General features: G+C 40.4%; 2 protein-coding genes across 3 annotated transcripts; both read right to left on the bottom strand.

Annotated features, from left to right (window-relative positions):
- Nucleotides 1-3,308: 3,308 nt before the first annotated feature.
- On the bottom strand, nt 3,309-4,301 carry LOC125362349 (olfactory receptor 51M1). Its single transcript, XM_048361167.1, has one exon. The coding sequence runs from the start codon at nt 4,299-4,301 to the stop codon at nt 3,309-3,311; it is 993 nt and encodes a 330-aa protein (XP_048217124.1).
- A 10,085-nt stretch (nt 4,302-14,386) lies between these two features.
- On the bottom strand, nt 14,387-16,175 carry LOC125362042 (olfactory receptor 51B6). Of its 2 annotated transcripts, XM_048360697.1 has the most exons (2): nt 16,169-16,175; nt 14,389-15,329 (listed from the first exon to the last, which is right to left on the bottom strand). In XM_048360697.1, the coding sequence occupies exons 1-2, from the start codon at nt 16,173-16,175 to the stop codon at nt 14,389-14,391; spliced, it is 948 nt and encodes a 315-aa protein (XP_048216654.1). The 2 variants fall into 2 exon arrangements, with proteins under 2 accessions (XP_048216655.1, XP_048216654.1); XM_048360698.1 differs by lacking the exon at nt 16,169-16,175 and having other exon boundaries at nt 14,387-15,334.
- Between the last annotated feature and the right edge of the window lie 2,967 nt (nt 16,176-19,142).

The raw sequence follows: 19,142 nt of genomic DNA, 5'->3' as shown, positions 1-19,142 counted from the left end.
GAGGGAAAGAGCTCACAGAAAGAGACATTTCTAGATCTCGATGTTATTAAGGATTTGGAATGCTGAACCAATTAACCTTGATTGTTTATGGGTAGCTAGATCATTGGCTAATTATCTGACTGGCCAGAAAAAGTAAAACCACAAACAATAAAAAATTAGAATAGAACAAAAGAAGAAAGATCATTGATGTGGGCAAGGATTTCTTTTGATTATACCTCAAAATCACAGGTAACAAAAGCAAACAAACAAATGGGGTTACTGTACAACAAAGGAAATAATCAACAAAGTAAAGAGAGAGTTTACAGCATGGAGAATCTAATAGAAGGATAATAGTACAAATATAAAGGGATCTCACACAGCTTATAGAAAGAAACAGAATAAAAATTGTACAAAAGGACTGAATAGGTGCCCTTTATAGAAGACATACAATTGACCAACAAATATATGAAAAATACTCATCAAATACAAATCAAAGCCACAATGAACCAGTATAGAATGATGATTCTAAAAATGATAGAAGATAATGTATTAGCCAGTGTGTGGAGAGAACTCTTATGTAGAGTTGGAGGGAATGTAAATTAGTACAGCCATTATGAAAAACAATATGGAGGCTATTAAGAAATTAAAAATAGAGCAACTGCATGATTTAACAATTTCAGCATCGTATATACATCCAGAGAAAATCAAATTAATATGTAGAAGAGACATCAGCACTACAGTGTTTATTTCTGTGTAATTCATAATTGCTAAGGATATGGATTCAATTTGTGTCTGTAGTGAATGAAAGGAAATAAAATATCGTGTGTACACACAGTAAAATACTACTTACCTGTAGAAGGATGGAATCCTGTAATTTGCAATAGCATATGTAAACTTTGGGGGAGATTTTGCTAGCTCAAATGGGCCAGAAATGAAAAGAAAAACTAAGATTAATAATAATAAATTGCATATTTTATAGCATCCATATAAAATATTTTAAATTTTACCCAAAGAAATAAGTAAATTTAATATGGTATGAGATGGTCATGGTATGAATGCTTGTTTTTTGCTCCTCTCCAAATTTGTATGCTGAGCTCATGTCATCAATGTGATGGATTTAGAGGTGGAGTCTGTGGGGAATGATGAGGTTAGGAGAATCTTTCTCTCTCTCTCTCTCTCTCTCCCTCCCTCCCTCCCTCCTTTCCTCCCTCCCTCCCTCCCTCCTTCCCTTCCTTCCTCCCTCCTTCCCTCCCTCCCTCCCTCTCTCTCTGTCTCTGTCTCTGTCTCTCTCTCTGGATTAGTGCCTCTATAAACAAGCACTAGAGAGCTGTCTTGTTCCTTCTGCCCAGGAAGGAAATAAAAGGTAGGCATTACTAGATGCCATATCTCCCAGCAACTTGATCTTCAGTTTCCCAGACTCCAGACCATGAGAAATCAATCTCTGTTGTTTATGACTTACCCAGTTTATGGTATTTTGTCACAGAACTAAGAGTTTAACCATTAGCTGATATTTCTTTTATTTTATGCATCATTGCAAAGTTTTCTGTGATCCAATGCACATCCTAGCCAAAATATACGCCATACATAATCCCTACATATTTTATTAAATGTGGCAATTTTTTCATCTTTATTTTCAACTAAAATTTCAAACATTTTTATTTCAAAGTTTTAAGTTTGAAAAATTTTAATATCTACAAATGTTAAAAAAAGGACTTTGTTTTTCTTTTGTTTTGTCTTGAAGTTAATAGGCATGTGTGTTAGGCGGGGATTCATAGTTATGTTTCCATCTCCACACACAGTTTTGCTTTGAACAACCTCACGCCCCCCCCACCATACTTCCTCTCTCCCTCTTCCCCTCCTTTTCAAACAGTGTTTACATAATGACTGTGTGTGCATGTGTCAGCTTCCCATGTGAATGATAAACATCATAAGAAATAGAGAGCACAGATATGTAAAGTGCTAATGCGATTTCATGACATTACACCTTATCAGATTGGGATTAGAATCATAAAGTGATTTGCCCCTATTTATAGATGGATTGTATTAAAAACGTAATCAAATTAGAAACAATTCAGATACAACATGATGAGGCAAACAAAAAAATCCTTACCTGTTGAGCATTGAAATACATTTGAATTCATCTACTATACGGGGTATAAAGAAAGAAAAAGATTTGCCTCAGGATTGTAGCTACATATGTTTTGACCAAGAAAATCCCACTATGTGTGTTAATGTGTGTCATTGGATCTTATAGGATCATGACACAAACCCCATCCAGAGTCATTCGATTTGCCCTTGTGAGGTTCATTGTTAAGGATGCTCTTATCTATGCCTGGCAAAAAATGCAGCCTAGCATTCTATTCCATTTCCCCTTCTCGTTTACTTGAAGACTTCCATTTTTATTTCCAGGTGAACAAGGACTTCTTTTTTTCTCACTCACCCAGTCAGAATGTATTATTGCTTAGCAAAGAACATACAAAACCATTGTGCTCTCTGAATACTTCAGGTTGACACTACTGCAGTTCAGAATGATACAAGAGGTGAACTCAGAGGTCCACAGGAAAGTAAAATCAGAGATGTGGGGAATCAAGGGAAGGATCAAGGGCTTCTACCAGGAAATAGTCAGAAGGGAACAACTTCAGGAAGAGTTGGAGGATAAACTACAAAAAGTACTTTTGGGGTCAATGCAGGAATTCTGATGCATGGGGGTGAAAGTGGGAAGGGTGCTACACAGCTCAAGCGAGAAGAGATGGAAAGGGCCTTTGCCAGGTCTCCGTTAGTATCTATTTTGGGTCCTTTATGATTTATTGTTCAATTTTGAGTTTCAGTTAGCTTCATTTCAGTTTTAGTGTTTGCAGATTTATGATGATCCTTCATAAAGTCTTCCTCTGCCTAGCTTTTTTTTATTTTTATTTTTTTATTTTTTTATTTTTTTTTTCTCAAATTTTTATTATCAAACTGACGTACAGAGAGGTTACAGTATCATACGTTGGTTATTGGATACATTTCTTGTACTGTTTGTTGCCTTGTCCCTCATGCCCCCCTCCCTCCACCCCTTTCCCTCCCCCCCCCAGGTGTTCAGTCTGCCTAGCTTTTGATGTGAGCAAAACTGCGAGATCTCAAATGTACAAAGAAATTCTATAATGTAAAAAACAAAACAAAACAGGTCACCGTACCCAAGTCATGACCCAAGAAAGAAATTCACCCATCATTTATTCAGAGTTGAGGGAAAGTCTGTGGTAACTGCATGGTGTTAGAATAGGTACTTGATGGGATAGATTTTTTGGTGTGTAGATTAGGAACTTGAGAATGGGTGCTGACTGAATGATTCAGCCCCAGGACTCAGAATTGACTTTTTTAAGACCTAGATGCTTGACGAGGGCACGGCGGATCTCTTTAGTCTTAATACTATATATGATTGGATTAAGCATCGGGGGCACAAAAAGGTAGATGTTGGCCATAAGAATGTGGACAGCAGGTGGGGCATGTTTCCCGAAGCGGTGTACCAGGGAAAGCCCCATCATGGGCACGAAGAATATCAGCACAGCACACAGATGGGAGGTGCACGTCTGGAAGGCTCGTCGCTGCTCCTCTTGGGAGGCCAGGCCTGCCACGGTGTGCAGGATGAACCCGTAAGACAATGCAATGAGCACCAAGTCCAGCATGACAGTGAACACCACCAAGCTCAGTCCGTACAGGTTGTTGAAGGTGGTGTCAACGCATGCTAGGTGTATCACTTCCTGGTGGAGGCAAAATGAGTGGGAGAGGACCAGGTGTCCACAGTAGGGAAAGGCTTTCAGGAGGACGACAATAGGGATAAGTGTCACAGGCCCCCGGAAGATGACGCACAGGCCTGTCCTCATCACTCGCGGGACTGTGATAATGACTGAGTACCTCAAGGGGTGGCAGATGGCCACAAATCGGTCAAAGGACATGACCAGGAGAACTGCTGACTCCATGAAGGAAAAGGAGTGAATGCAGAACATCTGGACTTGACAGGCTCCAAAGTAGATGTGATGGGAGTCAAACCAAAAGATCCCCAGAGTTGTAGGCAAGGTGGACACGGCTAGCCCCAGGTCAGTGAACGCCAGCAAGGACAGAAGATAGTACATGGGTGTGTGCAGACGAGGGCTGCTCTTAATAATTATCAGAATGAGACAGTTGCCTGAGATGGCCACCACATACATAAAGAAAAAGGGGATGAAAATCCAGTGTTGGATGGTTTCCAAACCAGGAAAGCCAGTGAGGTAGAACATGGGACTAAAATGAGTAATGTTGGATAAGACGATCCACTGAGGACTTAATGGATATTGGGCGACCATTCTGCAGAGAAGGAGCTGAAAATAAATGGATAGTTCTGAGTATTCATTTTTTCAACTTTACTACTCCCTGCATCACCATAAGCAACATGATGGACATCCAATATCTCTGATTATTGTCTACCACACGGTTACCGAGGCTATCATTCTTATTATGTCATTGAAAATCTCTTTGATAACATTATCCTCACCAGGTTTGCCTCTATATTTCTATTACTTATTTTCTGTTTCAGTCTTCTTTGCTGGGCTATCATTAGTCTTCACCCCTTAAATACAGTTCTTCCCATCTTTGGCAATGTCCTGACCATTATTTCTCCTCAAACAACACCATCCATATCTATGATTTTATTTTTCTATCCATGTATTGGTAACAATCCTATTTGTGCCTCCAGAACTTCTCTTTTGAATTCCAGATTCATATCCAGAAGCTTGCTGAGCATCTATATCAATGTTTTATTCCAGCACTGGGACATGAACTTGGGGCCTCACATTAATACTTGGCTTGCTAGTTCAGCTGACACTTTACCATATGAGTCACACCTCCAGTCCAGCATTTTGCTGGTCCACTGTGATAAAGTTTCAAAAACGTCACTTCCTAGACTGTTTTGGAACCTCAATCCTCCATTTGAAGGCATCCTGAGTAGTTAGAATTATAGGCGTGAGCCATTGGCTCCCAAATCTAAGTCAGCATCTATATTTTGATGTTTTGTAATTACCTCAAAGAAATCTCAAAATGTCCAGTGTTCTATTTCCTTCTTATCCCAGCAACATTTCTGTTTGTGTTGCTTGTCTCAAATGTTTAAGTCAGTACTGATTTTTTTTGTTCTGTGCTGGAGATAAATCCCAGTGCTTGTACATGCCAGAGAAATTCTCTACCACTAAGCTATTTCCCCACTCTTGTTAAGTTTTATGTTAGATTTCCCATGTCACGACTCTAATGATCAATCAATAATCAATCAACATATCCTGGGATTTCCATGTACCAAATACTTTGAGTTTGTTTATTCACATTATTTTTTATGAATGTTGTCCTAATTCAGATTACTAATGCTCCCTGGATTAATCCCAACAACTCCTGTTTGTCCTTCTCTAATCAATTACTATATTCAAAACCAATTTTGACTCCAAGGACAAAGGCATCACATTGACATATAAGGCCCTGCTTTACCTCCTTTATTTTCTCAAGTATGCAGACATTTGTATTTTCATTCTTCTTTCAAAACAGCCTTCTCTTTCTCTTTGTCCACTCACACTCGTGTCTCAGCTAATGCACTGTATCTTTCAGAAGAGCTGTTTTAAATCTTTGTGTTTAGTGGACCATCCCTACTATGTGCTCTTACAGTTCATTATTCTCTTATTCCTGTGCACTCTCCTGAAGAATTGTCATTTTCTGTGTTGCTACTAAAATGTGATTCTTTGTGTTCAGAATCATATCTGCTCTTCAACTTTAAACAGTAGCTCTAGAGTTTGCTTTTATAACTATTGCATCATTCCATCATTAACTTTTCCACCAACCTTATTTCAACCACAATTTCTTTGATTTCATAAATACTTATTGGATTTTGTACTATAAGACAGTACCTAGGTACTGGGTAGTGTTAATAGGTAACAGAAATAGAATAGAGACAAAAAGGTAATAATCATAGAGTACAATGCAAGATGTTGTGGAGTTACAAAAATTGTAAGGTAAACAGGGAAGCCTGCTCTGAGGAGGTGACTTAGAAGAGAGAGGGAGGGAAGAAGGAAGGAAGGAAGGAAGGAATGAAGGAAGGAATGAAGGAAGGAAGGAAGAAAGGAAGGAAGGAAGGAAGGGAGGAAGGGAGGGAGGAAAGAAGAAAGACAGAAAACAGAAAGAAACAGAGAAAGACAGAGGAAGAAAAGAAAGAAAAAGGAAGGAAGAAGTAAATAGAGAGAAAGAGAGAGAGAGAGAGAGAGAGAGAGAGAATGAGAATGTATGTACAAGGTTCTACCTAGCTACAGGTGGCGCTGCTCCCCATGTCTTTGATCCATGTCCCGTTATAGTCACAGATCTATCCGGAGAAGATAGACTCTATGAGCCACTGTACTATTTCCAATCCTTCAACTGATTCTACCAGAGCAAAAAAAAAAATATGCTAGTAGTTTCAGTTAAATGAGTCATACATGATTCTGATACAACATGAGTTTACATAAATACACACACATTTCTTGTAGCTACAAAACATTTTCTCCTGGCCTAAGCAGGAGGAAACTATTTTTTAAAATGCAAATGTACTAGCCTTGAGCAAAAAGAAGCCAGTAACAATGCTTAGGCCCTGAGTCCAAGCCCCATGCCTGGCAAAATAAAGAAATAAGTGCAAATAACCGTCCCAAGCCCTTAGAGAGAGCAAATGTCACCAGTGGTATTGAGGCCCACATCTATCTCATTCCAGTATGGCTCTGATGAAATACAATTTCCTATCATATTCTATATTTAGCCAGACTCTTTCTGCTTTGGCATCTATCCACACCACCCATTTTTTCCTAATCAAGTGAGTTTATCTTCATCATTTTGAGTTAACCATGCCTAGTTTTCTGCTATTTTTTTTTGTGTTGTTGGCAGATAAATCCATCAATGTTTCCAACAAGTAAATACTTGACGTAGTACAAATATTTCCTCTTACAAATTTCTCTGGACTTTCTTGTATAGCATTAAATTCTTTTTCATGCTTACAAGATGTCATTTAATTCTAATATGTATTATCCATACCATTGTTTTTCTTTTCTTTTCTTTTCTTTTTGCCAGTCCTGGGCCTTGGACTCAGGGCCTGAGCACTGTCCCTGGCTTCTTTTTGCCCAAGGCTAGCACTCTGCCACTTGAGTCACAGCACCACTTCTGGCCATTTTCTGTATATGTGGTGCCTGGGAATCGAACCCAGGTCTTCATGTATATGAGGCAAGCGCTCTTCCCACTAGGCTATATCCCCAGTCCCAATATACCATTGTTTTTCATGTTACTATCTTCCGAGTAAGCCGTGCTAAGGCAAATTTTCTGTACCCAATGTAGCCAGTGCATCTTCTGCTGCTTCATCATGGCAAATATACCTAAGATGCTATGCATACAAACTGCTGAGTTAGATAAACCCTTCTCAGGATTCACATCAAACCTTTTATTAAATGTATGTATAGAGCAGCATTAAAGCATAATAGCTATCTATCTATACTTAAAACATATACATATATATCAAAGCATACATGCATAGATTTTATACTTAGAGAGAAAAGATTTCTACTTATAATATACTTCTGTGTACAATAGTATAGTACAAATGCATGCAATATAAATGACATATACTTCCAGAAGCACTCATGTATATATTTAAAAATGTATTTTATAATTATACTATGATTATATCCTATATACTATTCATTCTTTATATATTATATATGTTAATTATCCAGCTACCTACAGATTTATAAATGAGTGTGAGAATATAATGTAAAACTAATGAAATTTATACACATAAAATATAACATTACATTATGTATTCATACTTTTTTATATCTATACTGGGCCTGGGCACTAGCCCTGAGCTTTTGTGCTCAAGGCTAGCACTCTATCACTTGAGCCACAGCTCTACTTCTGGCTTTCTGGTGGGCAATTGGAAGTAAGAGTCTCATGGACTTTCCTACCAGGGCTGGCTTCCAACTGCGATCCTCAGATCTCAGCCTTCTGAATAGCTAGGATTACAGGCATGAGCCATCAGTTCCTGGCATAATTATACTTCATTTTTTTGTACAATATATGTGTCTTGCATGTTGTGACATTATTTATCTATATATTTAGAGATACTCATCACATACATGTACTTATAACAATATTTTTAACACAATTTTTTTTCAAACAAACTATACTGGATTTCTCTTAGAACTCTGGGGCCAAGGACAGTGTCTATATATACTTTGCATGAAAAATGAGATGAGCCAGTGATTGGATGCAGCACTCACCTCTCCTGCTGAATGGCGGGGCCAGGAGTTCTGTGCTCAGCTGAGTTCTCACAGGTGTCTGGGTGAAAGAATGCACAGGAAGCCACATCTGGTGGAAGCAAGAATTCTACAGACAAGGACAGGAGGAGGATTCTGCCTACTACAAAGGAAGCTCTTACGGTTTCCTGCTGGCACTGAGATGAGCACCGGTATTCCCTTTCCACTAAGAAACACTGCTCATTGGCCCTTAGTCATCTCTAATTACAGTGTAATCACAACACTCACAGCAGAGGAGACACTGGTGAGACCCAAGGACCAGGTTCACACAAAGGGGGATTCTACTAGATCATAGTTCCATTTTCTTATCAGCATTGCTTTTCAATTGGGTATTTAAAAGTATATATGCCATTGTAGAGGCATTGTTTCTTGTAAATAAGAAGATATGTAAATAAAACCATGCATAAACATGATTCCCGAGCCTGAGGCCATGGAGAACTTCCATCCCCACACTGGGTAAGTGAGCCTTCTTTTAGTAGGGTAGAGGAGCACTTTGGAAGGGACGATCATATCTGCACCCCCCTCCCCCCACTGCAGCAGAAGATACTTAAGTTTGTTTTCATTTAAGAAGATTACCTATTGTTTGCTGGACTGGCACATACAACACACATGTGCTGGCCAAATGAATGACTATTGTGTTGATGAGAGACATAGTAGGAGTGGACCAGACAATCAGCCAGGCACAGAGACCAGAGAAAGGGCTGATCAGCTTCACGCCAGCAAGAAGCTAATGGCCTGGCCTGGCCTGGCTTGCCATAGAAGCCCTGGTGAGGATCTGTCAGCCCTTCCTCCTGACATCTGCTTCAGTACAGAGACTCAAGTGTCAGAGACAGAAAAGATACTGCGGAGATTTCAGATTCTATGACTTCATTAAAAAATACAAACCAAACAAACAAACACCAAAGACTAGTGGGGAGAGGGTGCAGGGTAGGAGGAGGTACCATTCATGTGAGTCCACTCAGACATGTAGGCAGGAAAAATCTAGAGCAGAGACCACCTCCTTCCAGGCTCACTGCTCTTTTGAGGTAGCCATGTATCCCCCTCTTTCAGTATATTTTGCCTCTTTTCTCTTCTTTCTCCCTCACACACCTCCCCCTGCCCCACATACTCATGCACACTGGAGCCTGGTCTAGGACAGTAGAGGCAACTCACCAGCAGCTGCTGATTGTAAAAACATGAATCCTGTGAAGGTGGAACGTCTGTACTGTAGTTCTAGAACCAAGGGGAGGAATCAGGCTGGCTGCTGTTGAGGAAGAATTTATTCCCCTGCATGTGGGATAACCTGAGCACAGAGAGTCCCCAGAGCGGAGACCTCTGTGGACAGGAGCTGCTTACTGGCTTCACCTCTGTCTCCTTCCACCGTGTCACTTGAAGTTGAAAAGTTGGCCTAGGCCTCGCAGATTCTCAGATAAGCCTGTGGTGGTCTTGCCTTTTTGATGCTCAGGTTTAGTAATGAAGCTAGATTGTTAAGTAGAATTTGTATAATAGCATGAGTAGTCCAAGCTAGGGAGTGTGTGTGTGTGTGTGTGTGTGTGTGTGTGTGTGTGTGTGTGTGTGAGAGAGAGAGAGAGAGAGAGAGAGAGAGAGAGAGAGGACAACAAAGCGATAGTTCTCAGTTCCATTTCTGTTACTTTGAGTAATGCTGGAATCTAGTCGATAGACAATGGAGTGATTGTGAGTGGACAGCTGAGGTCATGGGATATTAGTATGTTAAGATGAGTCATTTGGGTCTTCACTCTGAATTTGTTAGATTTCACTACAAAATATCTGAATCCATTATGGAAAGTATCAGTGTAAAAGTGTGCTTTTTATGAATGCACTAGTAGTTTTCAGTGCATGTAATACTGTATGTTTGCAAATATGCTTCTGTATGAATGTGTGTATATATGTATGTGTGAGTGAGTGAGCGAGAAAGAAACAGACATAGCTAGACAGACAGATCACCTAGTAGGATTTACAGAGGTCCAGTACAAATTATATTTCGGGAACCTACTATCCGGAATTGCTATCTAGTCCACTGAGTCAAGCTGGACTGGTAAGAGGTTTCTTCAGAACTGAAACAGCCAGGTTAATGCACATTGTGTAGTTTACTGAGTGAGCCACGAGAGGGCGCATTCGGCCCAAATCTGACCTTAAATTCAAGGCCACACCAAGGTTTCCAAGTATAGATTCCCTTCATCCAACACCACCTCCTCTGTTGTCTGTGACTATAACACCGTTTTAAGAAGCGCCAGCCACCTCCTCCTCCTTTCAGAATGACCTCCTTCTTTCACATACACACAACACTGACATACCTTTACCCTTACAAACTCACGTATAATCCTGAATGGAAAAATTATCTATGTTAAAAGCAATAATCTTGTATGACACACATTTAAAAAAAAATATTGTGACATTGACCAAGATTCGAATCCTCATCCTGACCCACATGAAACCCTGGCACCGGGGCATCCAGATTTCCAGACGCAGCCAATCTTTGCACCCTCTGCCATGGAAAATGGATGCAAAGTCAATGTACTCTTCTCCAGATTCAAAGCCCAGGCCTCCTGAAGTCTATTTTGTGCTGTTCATTTAGCATGGGTCTTTCAGGCTAGAAACTTTATGCTGAGTTTATGTTCCCCTTCCTTCCTCCTTCGCCACCCCCATGTCTCTTTGGACACTGGCATCTGTGAAAGCACAGAAAGTCTGAACCATGGCCTGCAGGCGTGGTACAAACGGTAGAGTGGCTGCCAAGCAAGTGCAGATGCTGAGTCAAACACCAGGAGATGGGGGAGACGTTTGAGGACTTTAGGAAGCCTTGGAGATGTAGTCCTATGCCCCATCATACTTTTTTTTTGGGGGGGGGAAGAGATATTAAAATCTTATTTTGCAACAGGTACAGCAGGTACAAACCTAGGGGACCTCCCTCGGGTCCCACACTCATTGGCAGGCGTGCTTAGCTGGGCTGAGCAGTGAGGAATAGCTTGGGGTGCTGGGTCCCCTGAACAATGCTCACTTCACAAGGCAAACAGGTATCACGGACGCTTACAATTCTAGAAGGAAAGGGACAATTTGGCAAGAAACAATTTCTTTTTCGATCCTAAAATCAGGTGCAGTATGGAAGAGACAAAACTGAAGGCATAATCTTTGTCCTCATTCCAATAGGAAGGAACTTGGACACAGTGGAGGGGGGCCCCCTCACCCTCAGAAGCTGGGTCCTTCGTCCTAGGCCAACCTCCCATCCATCCAATATTGTCCCATGTACAAAAGAGGATCATAATAAAGGAATCAAAGGGGTCACAGGTCTAACAATTCCCACCTAGACATCAACTCTGAGCTTCTCAGGTAAGGCCTGGGAAGACTTCTTTGGTCATCAAAGAGGAAAATAGAGACTGTGGCTACAAAAAGAACATTTTGTAAATGAGGTAGATAAATTAAAGCTATCATACCCAGGATTTGGCCTGGTCCAACTCTGTAGCCTGCACACAATATCAACAGGCAGACTACTGCTTTCCCCTATTTGCTTCCAATAAACTGATTCTGCTCCTCACTCTGCTGGGCAGTTTCCCATCACCTTTACTAAGCCTCCAGTCCAACACTCACTGCAGCTACCTTATGACCTGCTCATCCATCTTTTGTTTGGTTTTCACTATGGAAGGTCTCAGTTCAAATAACAACTCATTGTATCATGTCCAGAAGTCAAGATTCAAGGGATGTTTACTTAAGAAATTTCTGAGGCCCATTTGTGCCTCTTCCCTCTATTAGGCACTGTAATGATTCCATAGATGGACATAGTATACTTTGTACAAGTTTATTCCTCTTGTACTCACTTAAGGCCCCTTCTCCTTCTTCTTCCTCAAACAGTGCTTGGCAGGTTTCATTATCTATATCTGTATGTATGTATGATATATATATATATATATATATATATGTATGTATGATGTATGTAAAGATGCAAGTATGTACGCATCTACCTACCTACACACACACACACACACACACACACACACACACACACACACACATATATATATATAACACATATTTTAAATCTTCTTCACTGTCAGTTCCCTTTTCTTTCCCCTTCCCTTCTTCTTCCTTATCTTTCCAGGCTTGGGATTCAGGATTTCGGGTTAGAGTCCTCACGGTTCTTCCCACATTTGATTTGAGATTTATTCTAGTCAGCAGGAAGATGATTCATTTTAGAAATCACACAGAGGTAGAAGAGGGAAGAAGAGAATGGGAAGAGAGATTTTGTGTTCTGGCTCAAAGTCTGTGTAATACAGGGAACACAGAAGAACATTCAATGACCCATAAAGATCATCTCCCCACCCTAACTCCTTTTACAGCACAGGTTCTGTTAAAGCCCTTATGGGCCCAGAACATAGCTTTGTTAGATCCACAAAGAAAAATGGACATTTCCAGTCTTTCATTTCTCTTGAGCATTTACTTAGAATGCTCCATCCCTTCTTTCTGATATAAGGAAAGATAGAAAAAGAAAGGAGAAACTTGTGGGGGCTCAACATATGTATCTCTTTATCAACTTTACTAAATGTATTGTTATCCTATATCTGTTATGTTTGCTTGATAAGAGTAGGCCCCAGGACCCCTGGACCAAGAGGAAAGCAAAGAAATACATCTTTTAATGTGACTTAGATCCAATGCATTCCCAAGAGCACGAGCCAGGGAAGAACTCTAACTTAAGGGGTTGTGATTCTGCTAGATGGTTCTTAATTCAGTTTGGCCTTATCTTGGAATATCCATCAGGCACAATAAGTGAGCCATAGAAGAATCAATAGACACAGACTTCAAAATTTAATCAATTAGCTTAATCAAATCATATTTCATTAAAATAATGTGTGGTGGTGGTTTCTGTAGCATGGTAGCAAGTGAGACGCTGTCCTTATTTTTCCTACATAACACTCTCTAGAAGCTGTGAAAGGAGAAATACATGTTACCTAAAATACAAACGTGCTGTCAAAATGGGCAAACCAAACAGGAAAATCCATCTATTGGATCTATCACAGAAAAATAAGTTACTGTCCTGGAAACTGCCCTATAATAGGATTTTATTCTTTCTTGTCCCTTCATATTTCCTTATAAATCCCAGAAATTCTGGAAACACTCTCATCTTGATGACAAAGATTTGATGTAGCAAACACAGGTTACTTTGAACGCCAGTATGGCTGAGCCCAGAGATGGGATGCATCTACATAGAAGGAAGTGACTAATTACCCAATGACCTCTTATGCAACTCTAGCACTTCAGATCCAGGATTCTGTCCATCAGAATATTGCTTGATTTAATTTAAAGTTTTCTGCGGAACCCTAAAAGCCTGGGAAGAATCCCAGACTTAGGCCAGCCAACAGAATCAGTTTTGAAAGCGGTGTGTGTGTGACCAATAAGCCATTCTCTTGTGGTCACTAGTGTTGCCATCTTCCTTTCTCCTTTGCAGATGGCCAGGTGCTCCTCACCTCTGAGGAGTGCTCTGCGTACCAGAACACTTCTCTAGCATTACCCATGATGCACTTACAAGGTAGACTTTCAATACCACTTTGCTACATAAAAATATTTACCTTTTGTTCACCAGTATCTGAAGACAAGCTCAATAAGACAATGATTATTTGGACCAGGAATCTTAGCCTTGCTTTTAAGTTGCTATGTTCAGAATTATTGTCAGACAAAGATCTATTGGTATTTTAATGGAATGGATTTTTTTTTAATAGATAAATTTCTCCTAAAGTCATCCTGAATTGAGAACAGGGTAAGGCTCATTTCTTTACTCAATGAGTGTGCTTTTCTAGAAACATCAGCTAGCTCAATATGAGCAAGAAAACTAGATACATGTATAAAGCTAAAGGTCTCTTATGAGACCTCAGGAAAACGTTGGGCATTAACTCAAATATTGCTAGCAGTGCCACAGACTCACCGGACAGTGTGAGTTATCTAGGAAAAAGAGCTCACATCAGAGTAAGACATGTGCTTAATTTTGTGTATAACATGGTAAGTTGATAAATAACAGAAATTGCTTTATTTCCATTGAAAAGCTTACACAGCTGTCAGCTTGTTCAGATGTCAAGATTTATTTCTCAGAGAACAGTGAATCAAGTCAGGCTCTAGAACAGGGCAAAGAAAATAAGCGCCGAATACCACTCTGAATCTGTTTGGTTTTAATGCTGTAGATGACAGGGTTCATGAAAGGGGGGAAGAGGAAGTAGATGTAGCTCATTGTGATATGGACCACATGAGGAACATGTTTGCCAAACCTATGAATAAACGTCAGACCAACTACAGTAACGTAGAAGACCAGAATGCAACAGATATGGGAGACACATGTGTTGAGGGCCTTGGCCCGTTCCTCTCTAGAAGCAATGCCCATGACAGTCTTCAGAATCAAAACGTAGGAGAAAAAGATAATGAGAAAGTCCAACAGGACCATTGCAAATACAACCACCACTGGGTAGAGTCTATTGAAGGTGATGTCTGCGCAGGCGAGCTTGATAACATCTTGGTGCAGACAGAAAGCATGGGACAGGATGCGGGATCGACAGTAGGGAAACCAGTGCAGGCGAATGATTATCGGCATAATCGACAGACCAGCCCTGGTCAACACTCCCACCCCAATCTTAATTACCTGTGTGTCAGTAAGGATGGAGGTATATCTTAAGGGGTTTCGGATGGCTATGAAACGATCATAGGCCATGGCAAGCAAGACACCCGATTCCACAATAGAAAGAGTATGGATGAAATAGGCCTGAGAGAAGCAAGCTCCATAGCCAATCTCTCTGTTATTTAACCACAGAACACTCAACACTGTGGGCATCGTGGTCAATGTCACTCCAAGATCTGTAGCTGCCAACATAGCTAAAAAATAGTACATGGGCTCATGAAGGTTATTGTCATCCCTAATGAGAAAGAGAAGGGTGCCATTGCCAAGGAGAATGGAGATGTAGGCCATCAGCAGTGGGAGGGAAATCCAGTGATGGGCTTTCTCCAGGCCTGGGAAGCCGGTCAGCAGGAAGGCAGATGGAGTGGTGTTGAGCCACATCGCTGAACTGCAAACCAGAAAATATTCTTTTCAGGAAATGAAATACAAACGAGTTCTGTAGATAGTACTCATCCAGAATGTGACCCGTTCATAAGGTGTTCACTTGTTCTGACTTCCAGAAACAGCAAAGATGGTAGTTTAATCATTCCTTGGAGATTCCTAGACATAGAATAGGATACGTATAAAACAACTGGACATATTGTTCAAAGTTGATAGAAATTACCCCGGGATACAGAAATGTGCACAGAGCAGATCTTGATGATATATTGTAGATATAATAAAGGACAAAATAACCATTTTAAGTAATGCTCTTATAGTGTTTGACAACTTACAGGGTGATTCTTATAGTATTTCTTGCATTGACAGGTGGTATTGAGGACAGATGAAATGATTTCCCAGCGCACTCTACCCCTAGAAGGTCAAGAAGATTCTATTCAATGTTGGAAGAGCAGGTTTGAACATTCTACAACAGACTAACATTATAGACAAAAGCGATAACTAGAAGGGGTGACATTGATCAAGATGTTTTGCATTCACACACTGCTTTGTTGAAGGGCATCTCCTTTGCACAACTACTTAAAGTTAACAAAATATAATAATAAATATATGAACATATAAATGAAAGTTAATTTTAGGAACTGGTTTATAAGCAAATGTAAGGAACACTCTATAAAAGTCTAGAGGGGTTGGGAGAGAGATGGAAGGGTGACATTGGTCAAGATGCATTGTACTCATAAACGTGACATGTTGCATTAAAATCCCCTTGTCCTTAAAGATAATGTAAAAAGTTTATAAAAATACAAAACAAATACAGGTCTAGAGATTTGAGGGAGGTTGTGACATGGCATGACTCACTTATATGTGCAGATGTCCATAACCAACAGCAGTGTAATACATTAGTTATTGACGGATTTTTAAAAAACAAAACTCTAAATTCTATAATATGCATATAAAGCTGAACAATGAAGAAGAGATTTTTACATTAACAGTACCAAAGTAGATTTGTGTATCACGTATTTGGAGAAGTCAACTGGATTATTTAGGCAAATTCACCTTCGGAACAGTTAAAAGTCACGAGTGACCCTGTATTTCTGTGGTGTACCGTGGGGTCGTGTTTGGATGGAAGTATACACTATGGCGTGATCATCACCATAAAATGAGTTCATCTAGCCTGGGGCCACATGGCCTCTGCTGTGAACAACAACTTTTATCCATGGAGTACAGCGCACACTCTGGACTAAAGCGATGGTTCCAGTGTGAGCTCAGCTGAGCCTCAGAGTCCAGGCCCCACGCACATCTTCTGAGCCTTGCTTCTATGGGAAGCAAAACAACCTGTCCTAAGTGCCACTTCTCAGTGGGCGCCAGGTCCCTGTCCCCCCTCAGGCAGGGCTTCCTGAGCCCCATCCTGTCCACCAAATGCAAAGGACCACTTTGCAGAGCCTGCATTCCCACTGCAGAGACCCCTACACATATCCCCTCTCCCCTAACAGACCCCAGGCTCCCCAAGGCCCTTCCACCCTCTGGTCCCCGGGACAGAGGCCCTGGCCCTCAGACCCCTGCTACAGATATCCCCAGACATCCCTTGAGAGACGTCCCGAATCACCATAGACAGAAACTACCATCCCCAGAGCTCTGATCTCTAACTTTCAGTGACAAAGACCCCACATTCCCAAGCCCTCACTGACAGAGAAACCCAAGCTCCTGAACCCCGCCAGCAGGGACAGAGTCTGTTATGATGTCCCTTTTTCTAAATGCCAGGTTAAGGTTAAGTGAGGTGAGAAAGCCAAAGCAATTTTATATTTCACTAATAACAACCGCAAAAGAACCCCAACTTCTTAAATTAAAAATAAAAACCTAGTTACTCTATCCATCACCTTACATGGTTACTTTTTTGTGGTAGTGAAAACATGTAAGAACTCTCTAGAAACTTCAGATGTACCTTACAAGCTAAAGTAAACAAATAATGGATGAATACAAAGAAAAGGAGAAAAAAATAAACAGGAGAATGGTGACCAGCAGAGCAATATAATGTTGAGAAGCAAATGTGAGAAATAAAAAGTCATTCCATTTTCATCTTGCATCAACACCCTGGAACATTAATATGGTCTTTTGTTTATTATAGAATTCTTCAAATACACTTGCTGCCATTTTATAGATTCGTACAGAATGTGAGTGAAGTGGCCCACTAATCAGAGTCCTTTCTATCCATTATGGATAGAAATTTAGGGGCACAATCTAGCTTGACTTTCTCCTGTTTATGTACGCAAAGACAATATTTTTTCTGGATCTGTGCATTGAATAAATTCAACAAACAGATAAGCAATGGTATAGTAGACATAAGGATTTTAGATTCTTTTTAAGAATAAGTGCTTTTTCAGTAAGAATAAAATATTGTTATTTTCCTAAAACATAGAGCTGGACTTCAACAAAACTTAATAAAATAAAGCACATGTTTACTAAGGCAAAATTCACATAGATTAGTTAATATGAGATTCCTGTGTTTGGGGTTTAGTGGTAGAGTACTTGTCTAGCATGCATGAAGCCCTGGGTTTGATTCCTCAGTACCACATAAACAGAACTGGCGCTGTGGCTCAAGTGGTAGATAGAGTGCTAGCCTTGAGCCAAAAGAAGCCAAGGATAGTACTCAGGCCCTGAGTTCAAGCCCCACTGACAAAAAAAATGAATACAATATTTTGATGTCTTGGAGTATTCCTGAGAATGAATATTAATCTCATCGGTTACTTTACAACAGTTGTGGAGAGACTTGTATTGAAGTTTGGTGCATTGAGACCCCACTTTGTATTCATGATGAACAAAAATGTAATAGCAGAAACCTTAGAAAAATAGTATTTTAACTTGCTTCAACTCAGAGCTGTTTCTCTGGCACATGAGCTTACCTGTAAGTTCTGGGTGGTTTAAAAATCTTAGACTTGCCTCCTTCCTGTGGACTCATCCTCTACCGGGGTTTCTGCTTTAGAGTGGACTTGGTTCATTAATGAGATGCTAATTCAGGGGCAGTCAGATTGTCTGCCACGTTAGGTTCCAATATCCCACTTATGTTTCTGTTTCTCACATCTCCTCCCGTCTTCCTCTGTTTCTTTTCCTTCTGGTTTTTGACACCCTCGTATGTGTCACAAGCATGAAATCTAGCCCCCTTTTGAAAATCCCTTTAACTTTATCCCATATCTGTCTTTTGGGGGAAGGGAGTCACACTTCAAGATTATGATCCACACATATGCTTATTTTATCTCTATGGCTTCCCATGGCCCCATTTTCAATACTGGCGATCACAACAGGATTTTTGTTAAATGTTCAGATTCGTTGACTAACTGGCTTTATAATATATACGAATTGATTCTGTGACCACCTTACATCCCTGGCTTTAAGCAGCTTTTCAGATCACTGAAGCACATAGATCGGCTGTTACAGGTTACCTGATAGTGGTCATAGGGCTGTACTCCTGGGATACTTGAGAACCAGGAGAATGTGAAAGGAAAATACGGACCCTATTCTCATCCGGAGGGTGTGAATGCATGCTTCCCTCCGTGATGGATTTCAAGATGCTGATGATACAGTTATGTGAATCTACCCTTCAGGCACAAACAGCCCAGGCCACATCCAATTTAATTTTAAGGTAGTTAATTGGCCTCATGACCAGATAGTGACTCCCCCCCACCCCAAAAGGTCTTGAATGAACCCTCTGGTTCAAATTAGATGTCTTCAGGAATTTGGACATAATTCTATCCTTGGAACTTAATCTGGAATACTAGGCAAGAGGTTTTACGCAACATTAGAATGGAACTCAGAAAATTTCT

The sequence above is a fragment of the Perognathus longimembris genome, chromosome 13 (genome assembly GCF_023159225.1).
Source record: "Perognathus longimembris pacificus isolate PPM17 chromosome 13, ASM2315922v1, whole genome shotgun sequence".
In the NCBI taxonomy this organism is placed as follows: Eukaryota; Metazoa; Chordata; class Mammalia; order Rodentia; family Heteromyidae; genus Perognathus; species Perognathus longimembris.
This window is presented reverse-complemented; position numbering and strand designations above follow the sequence as displayed.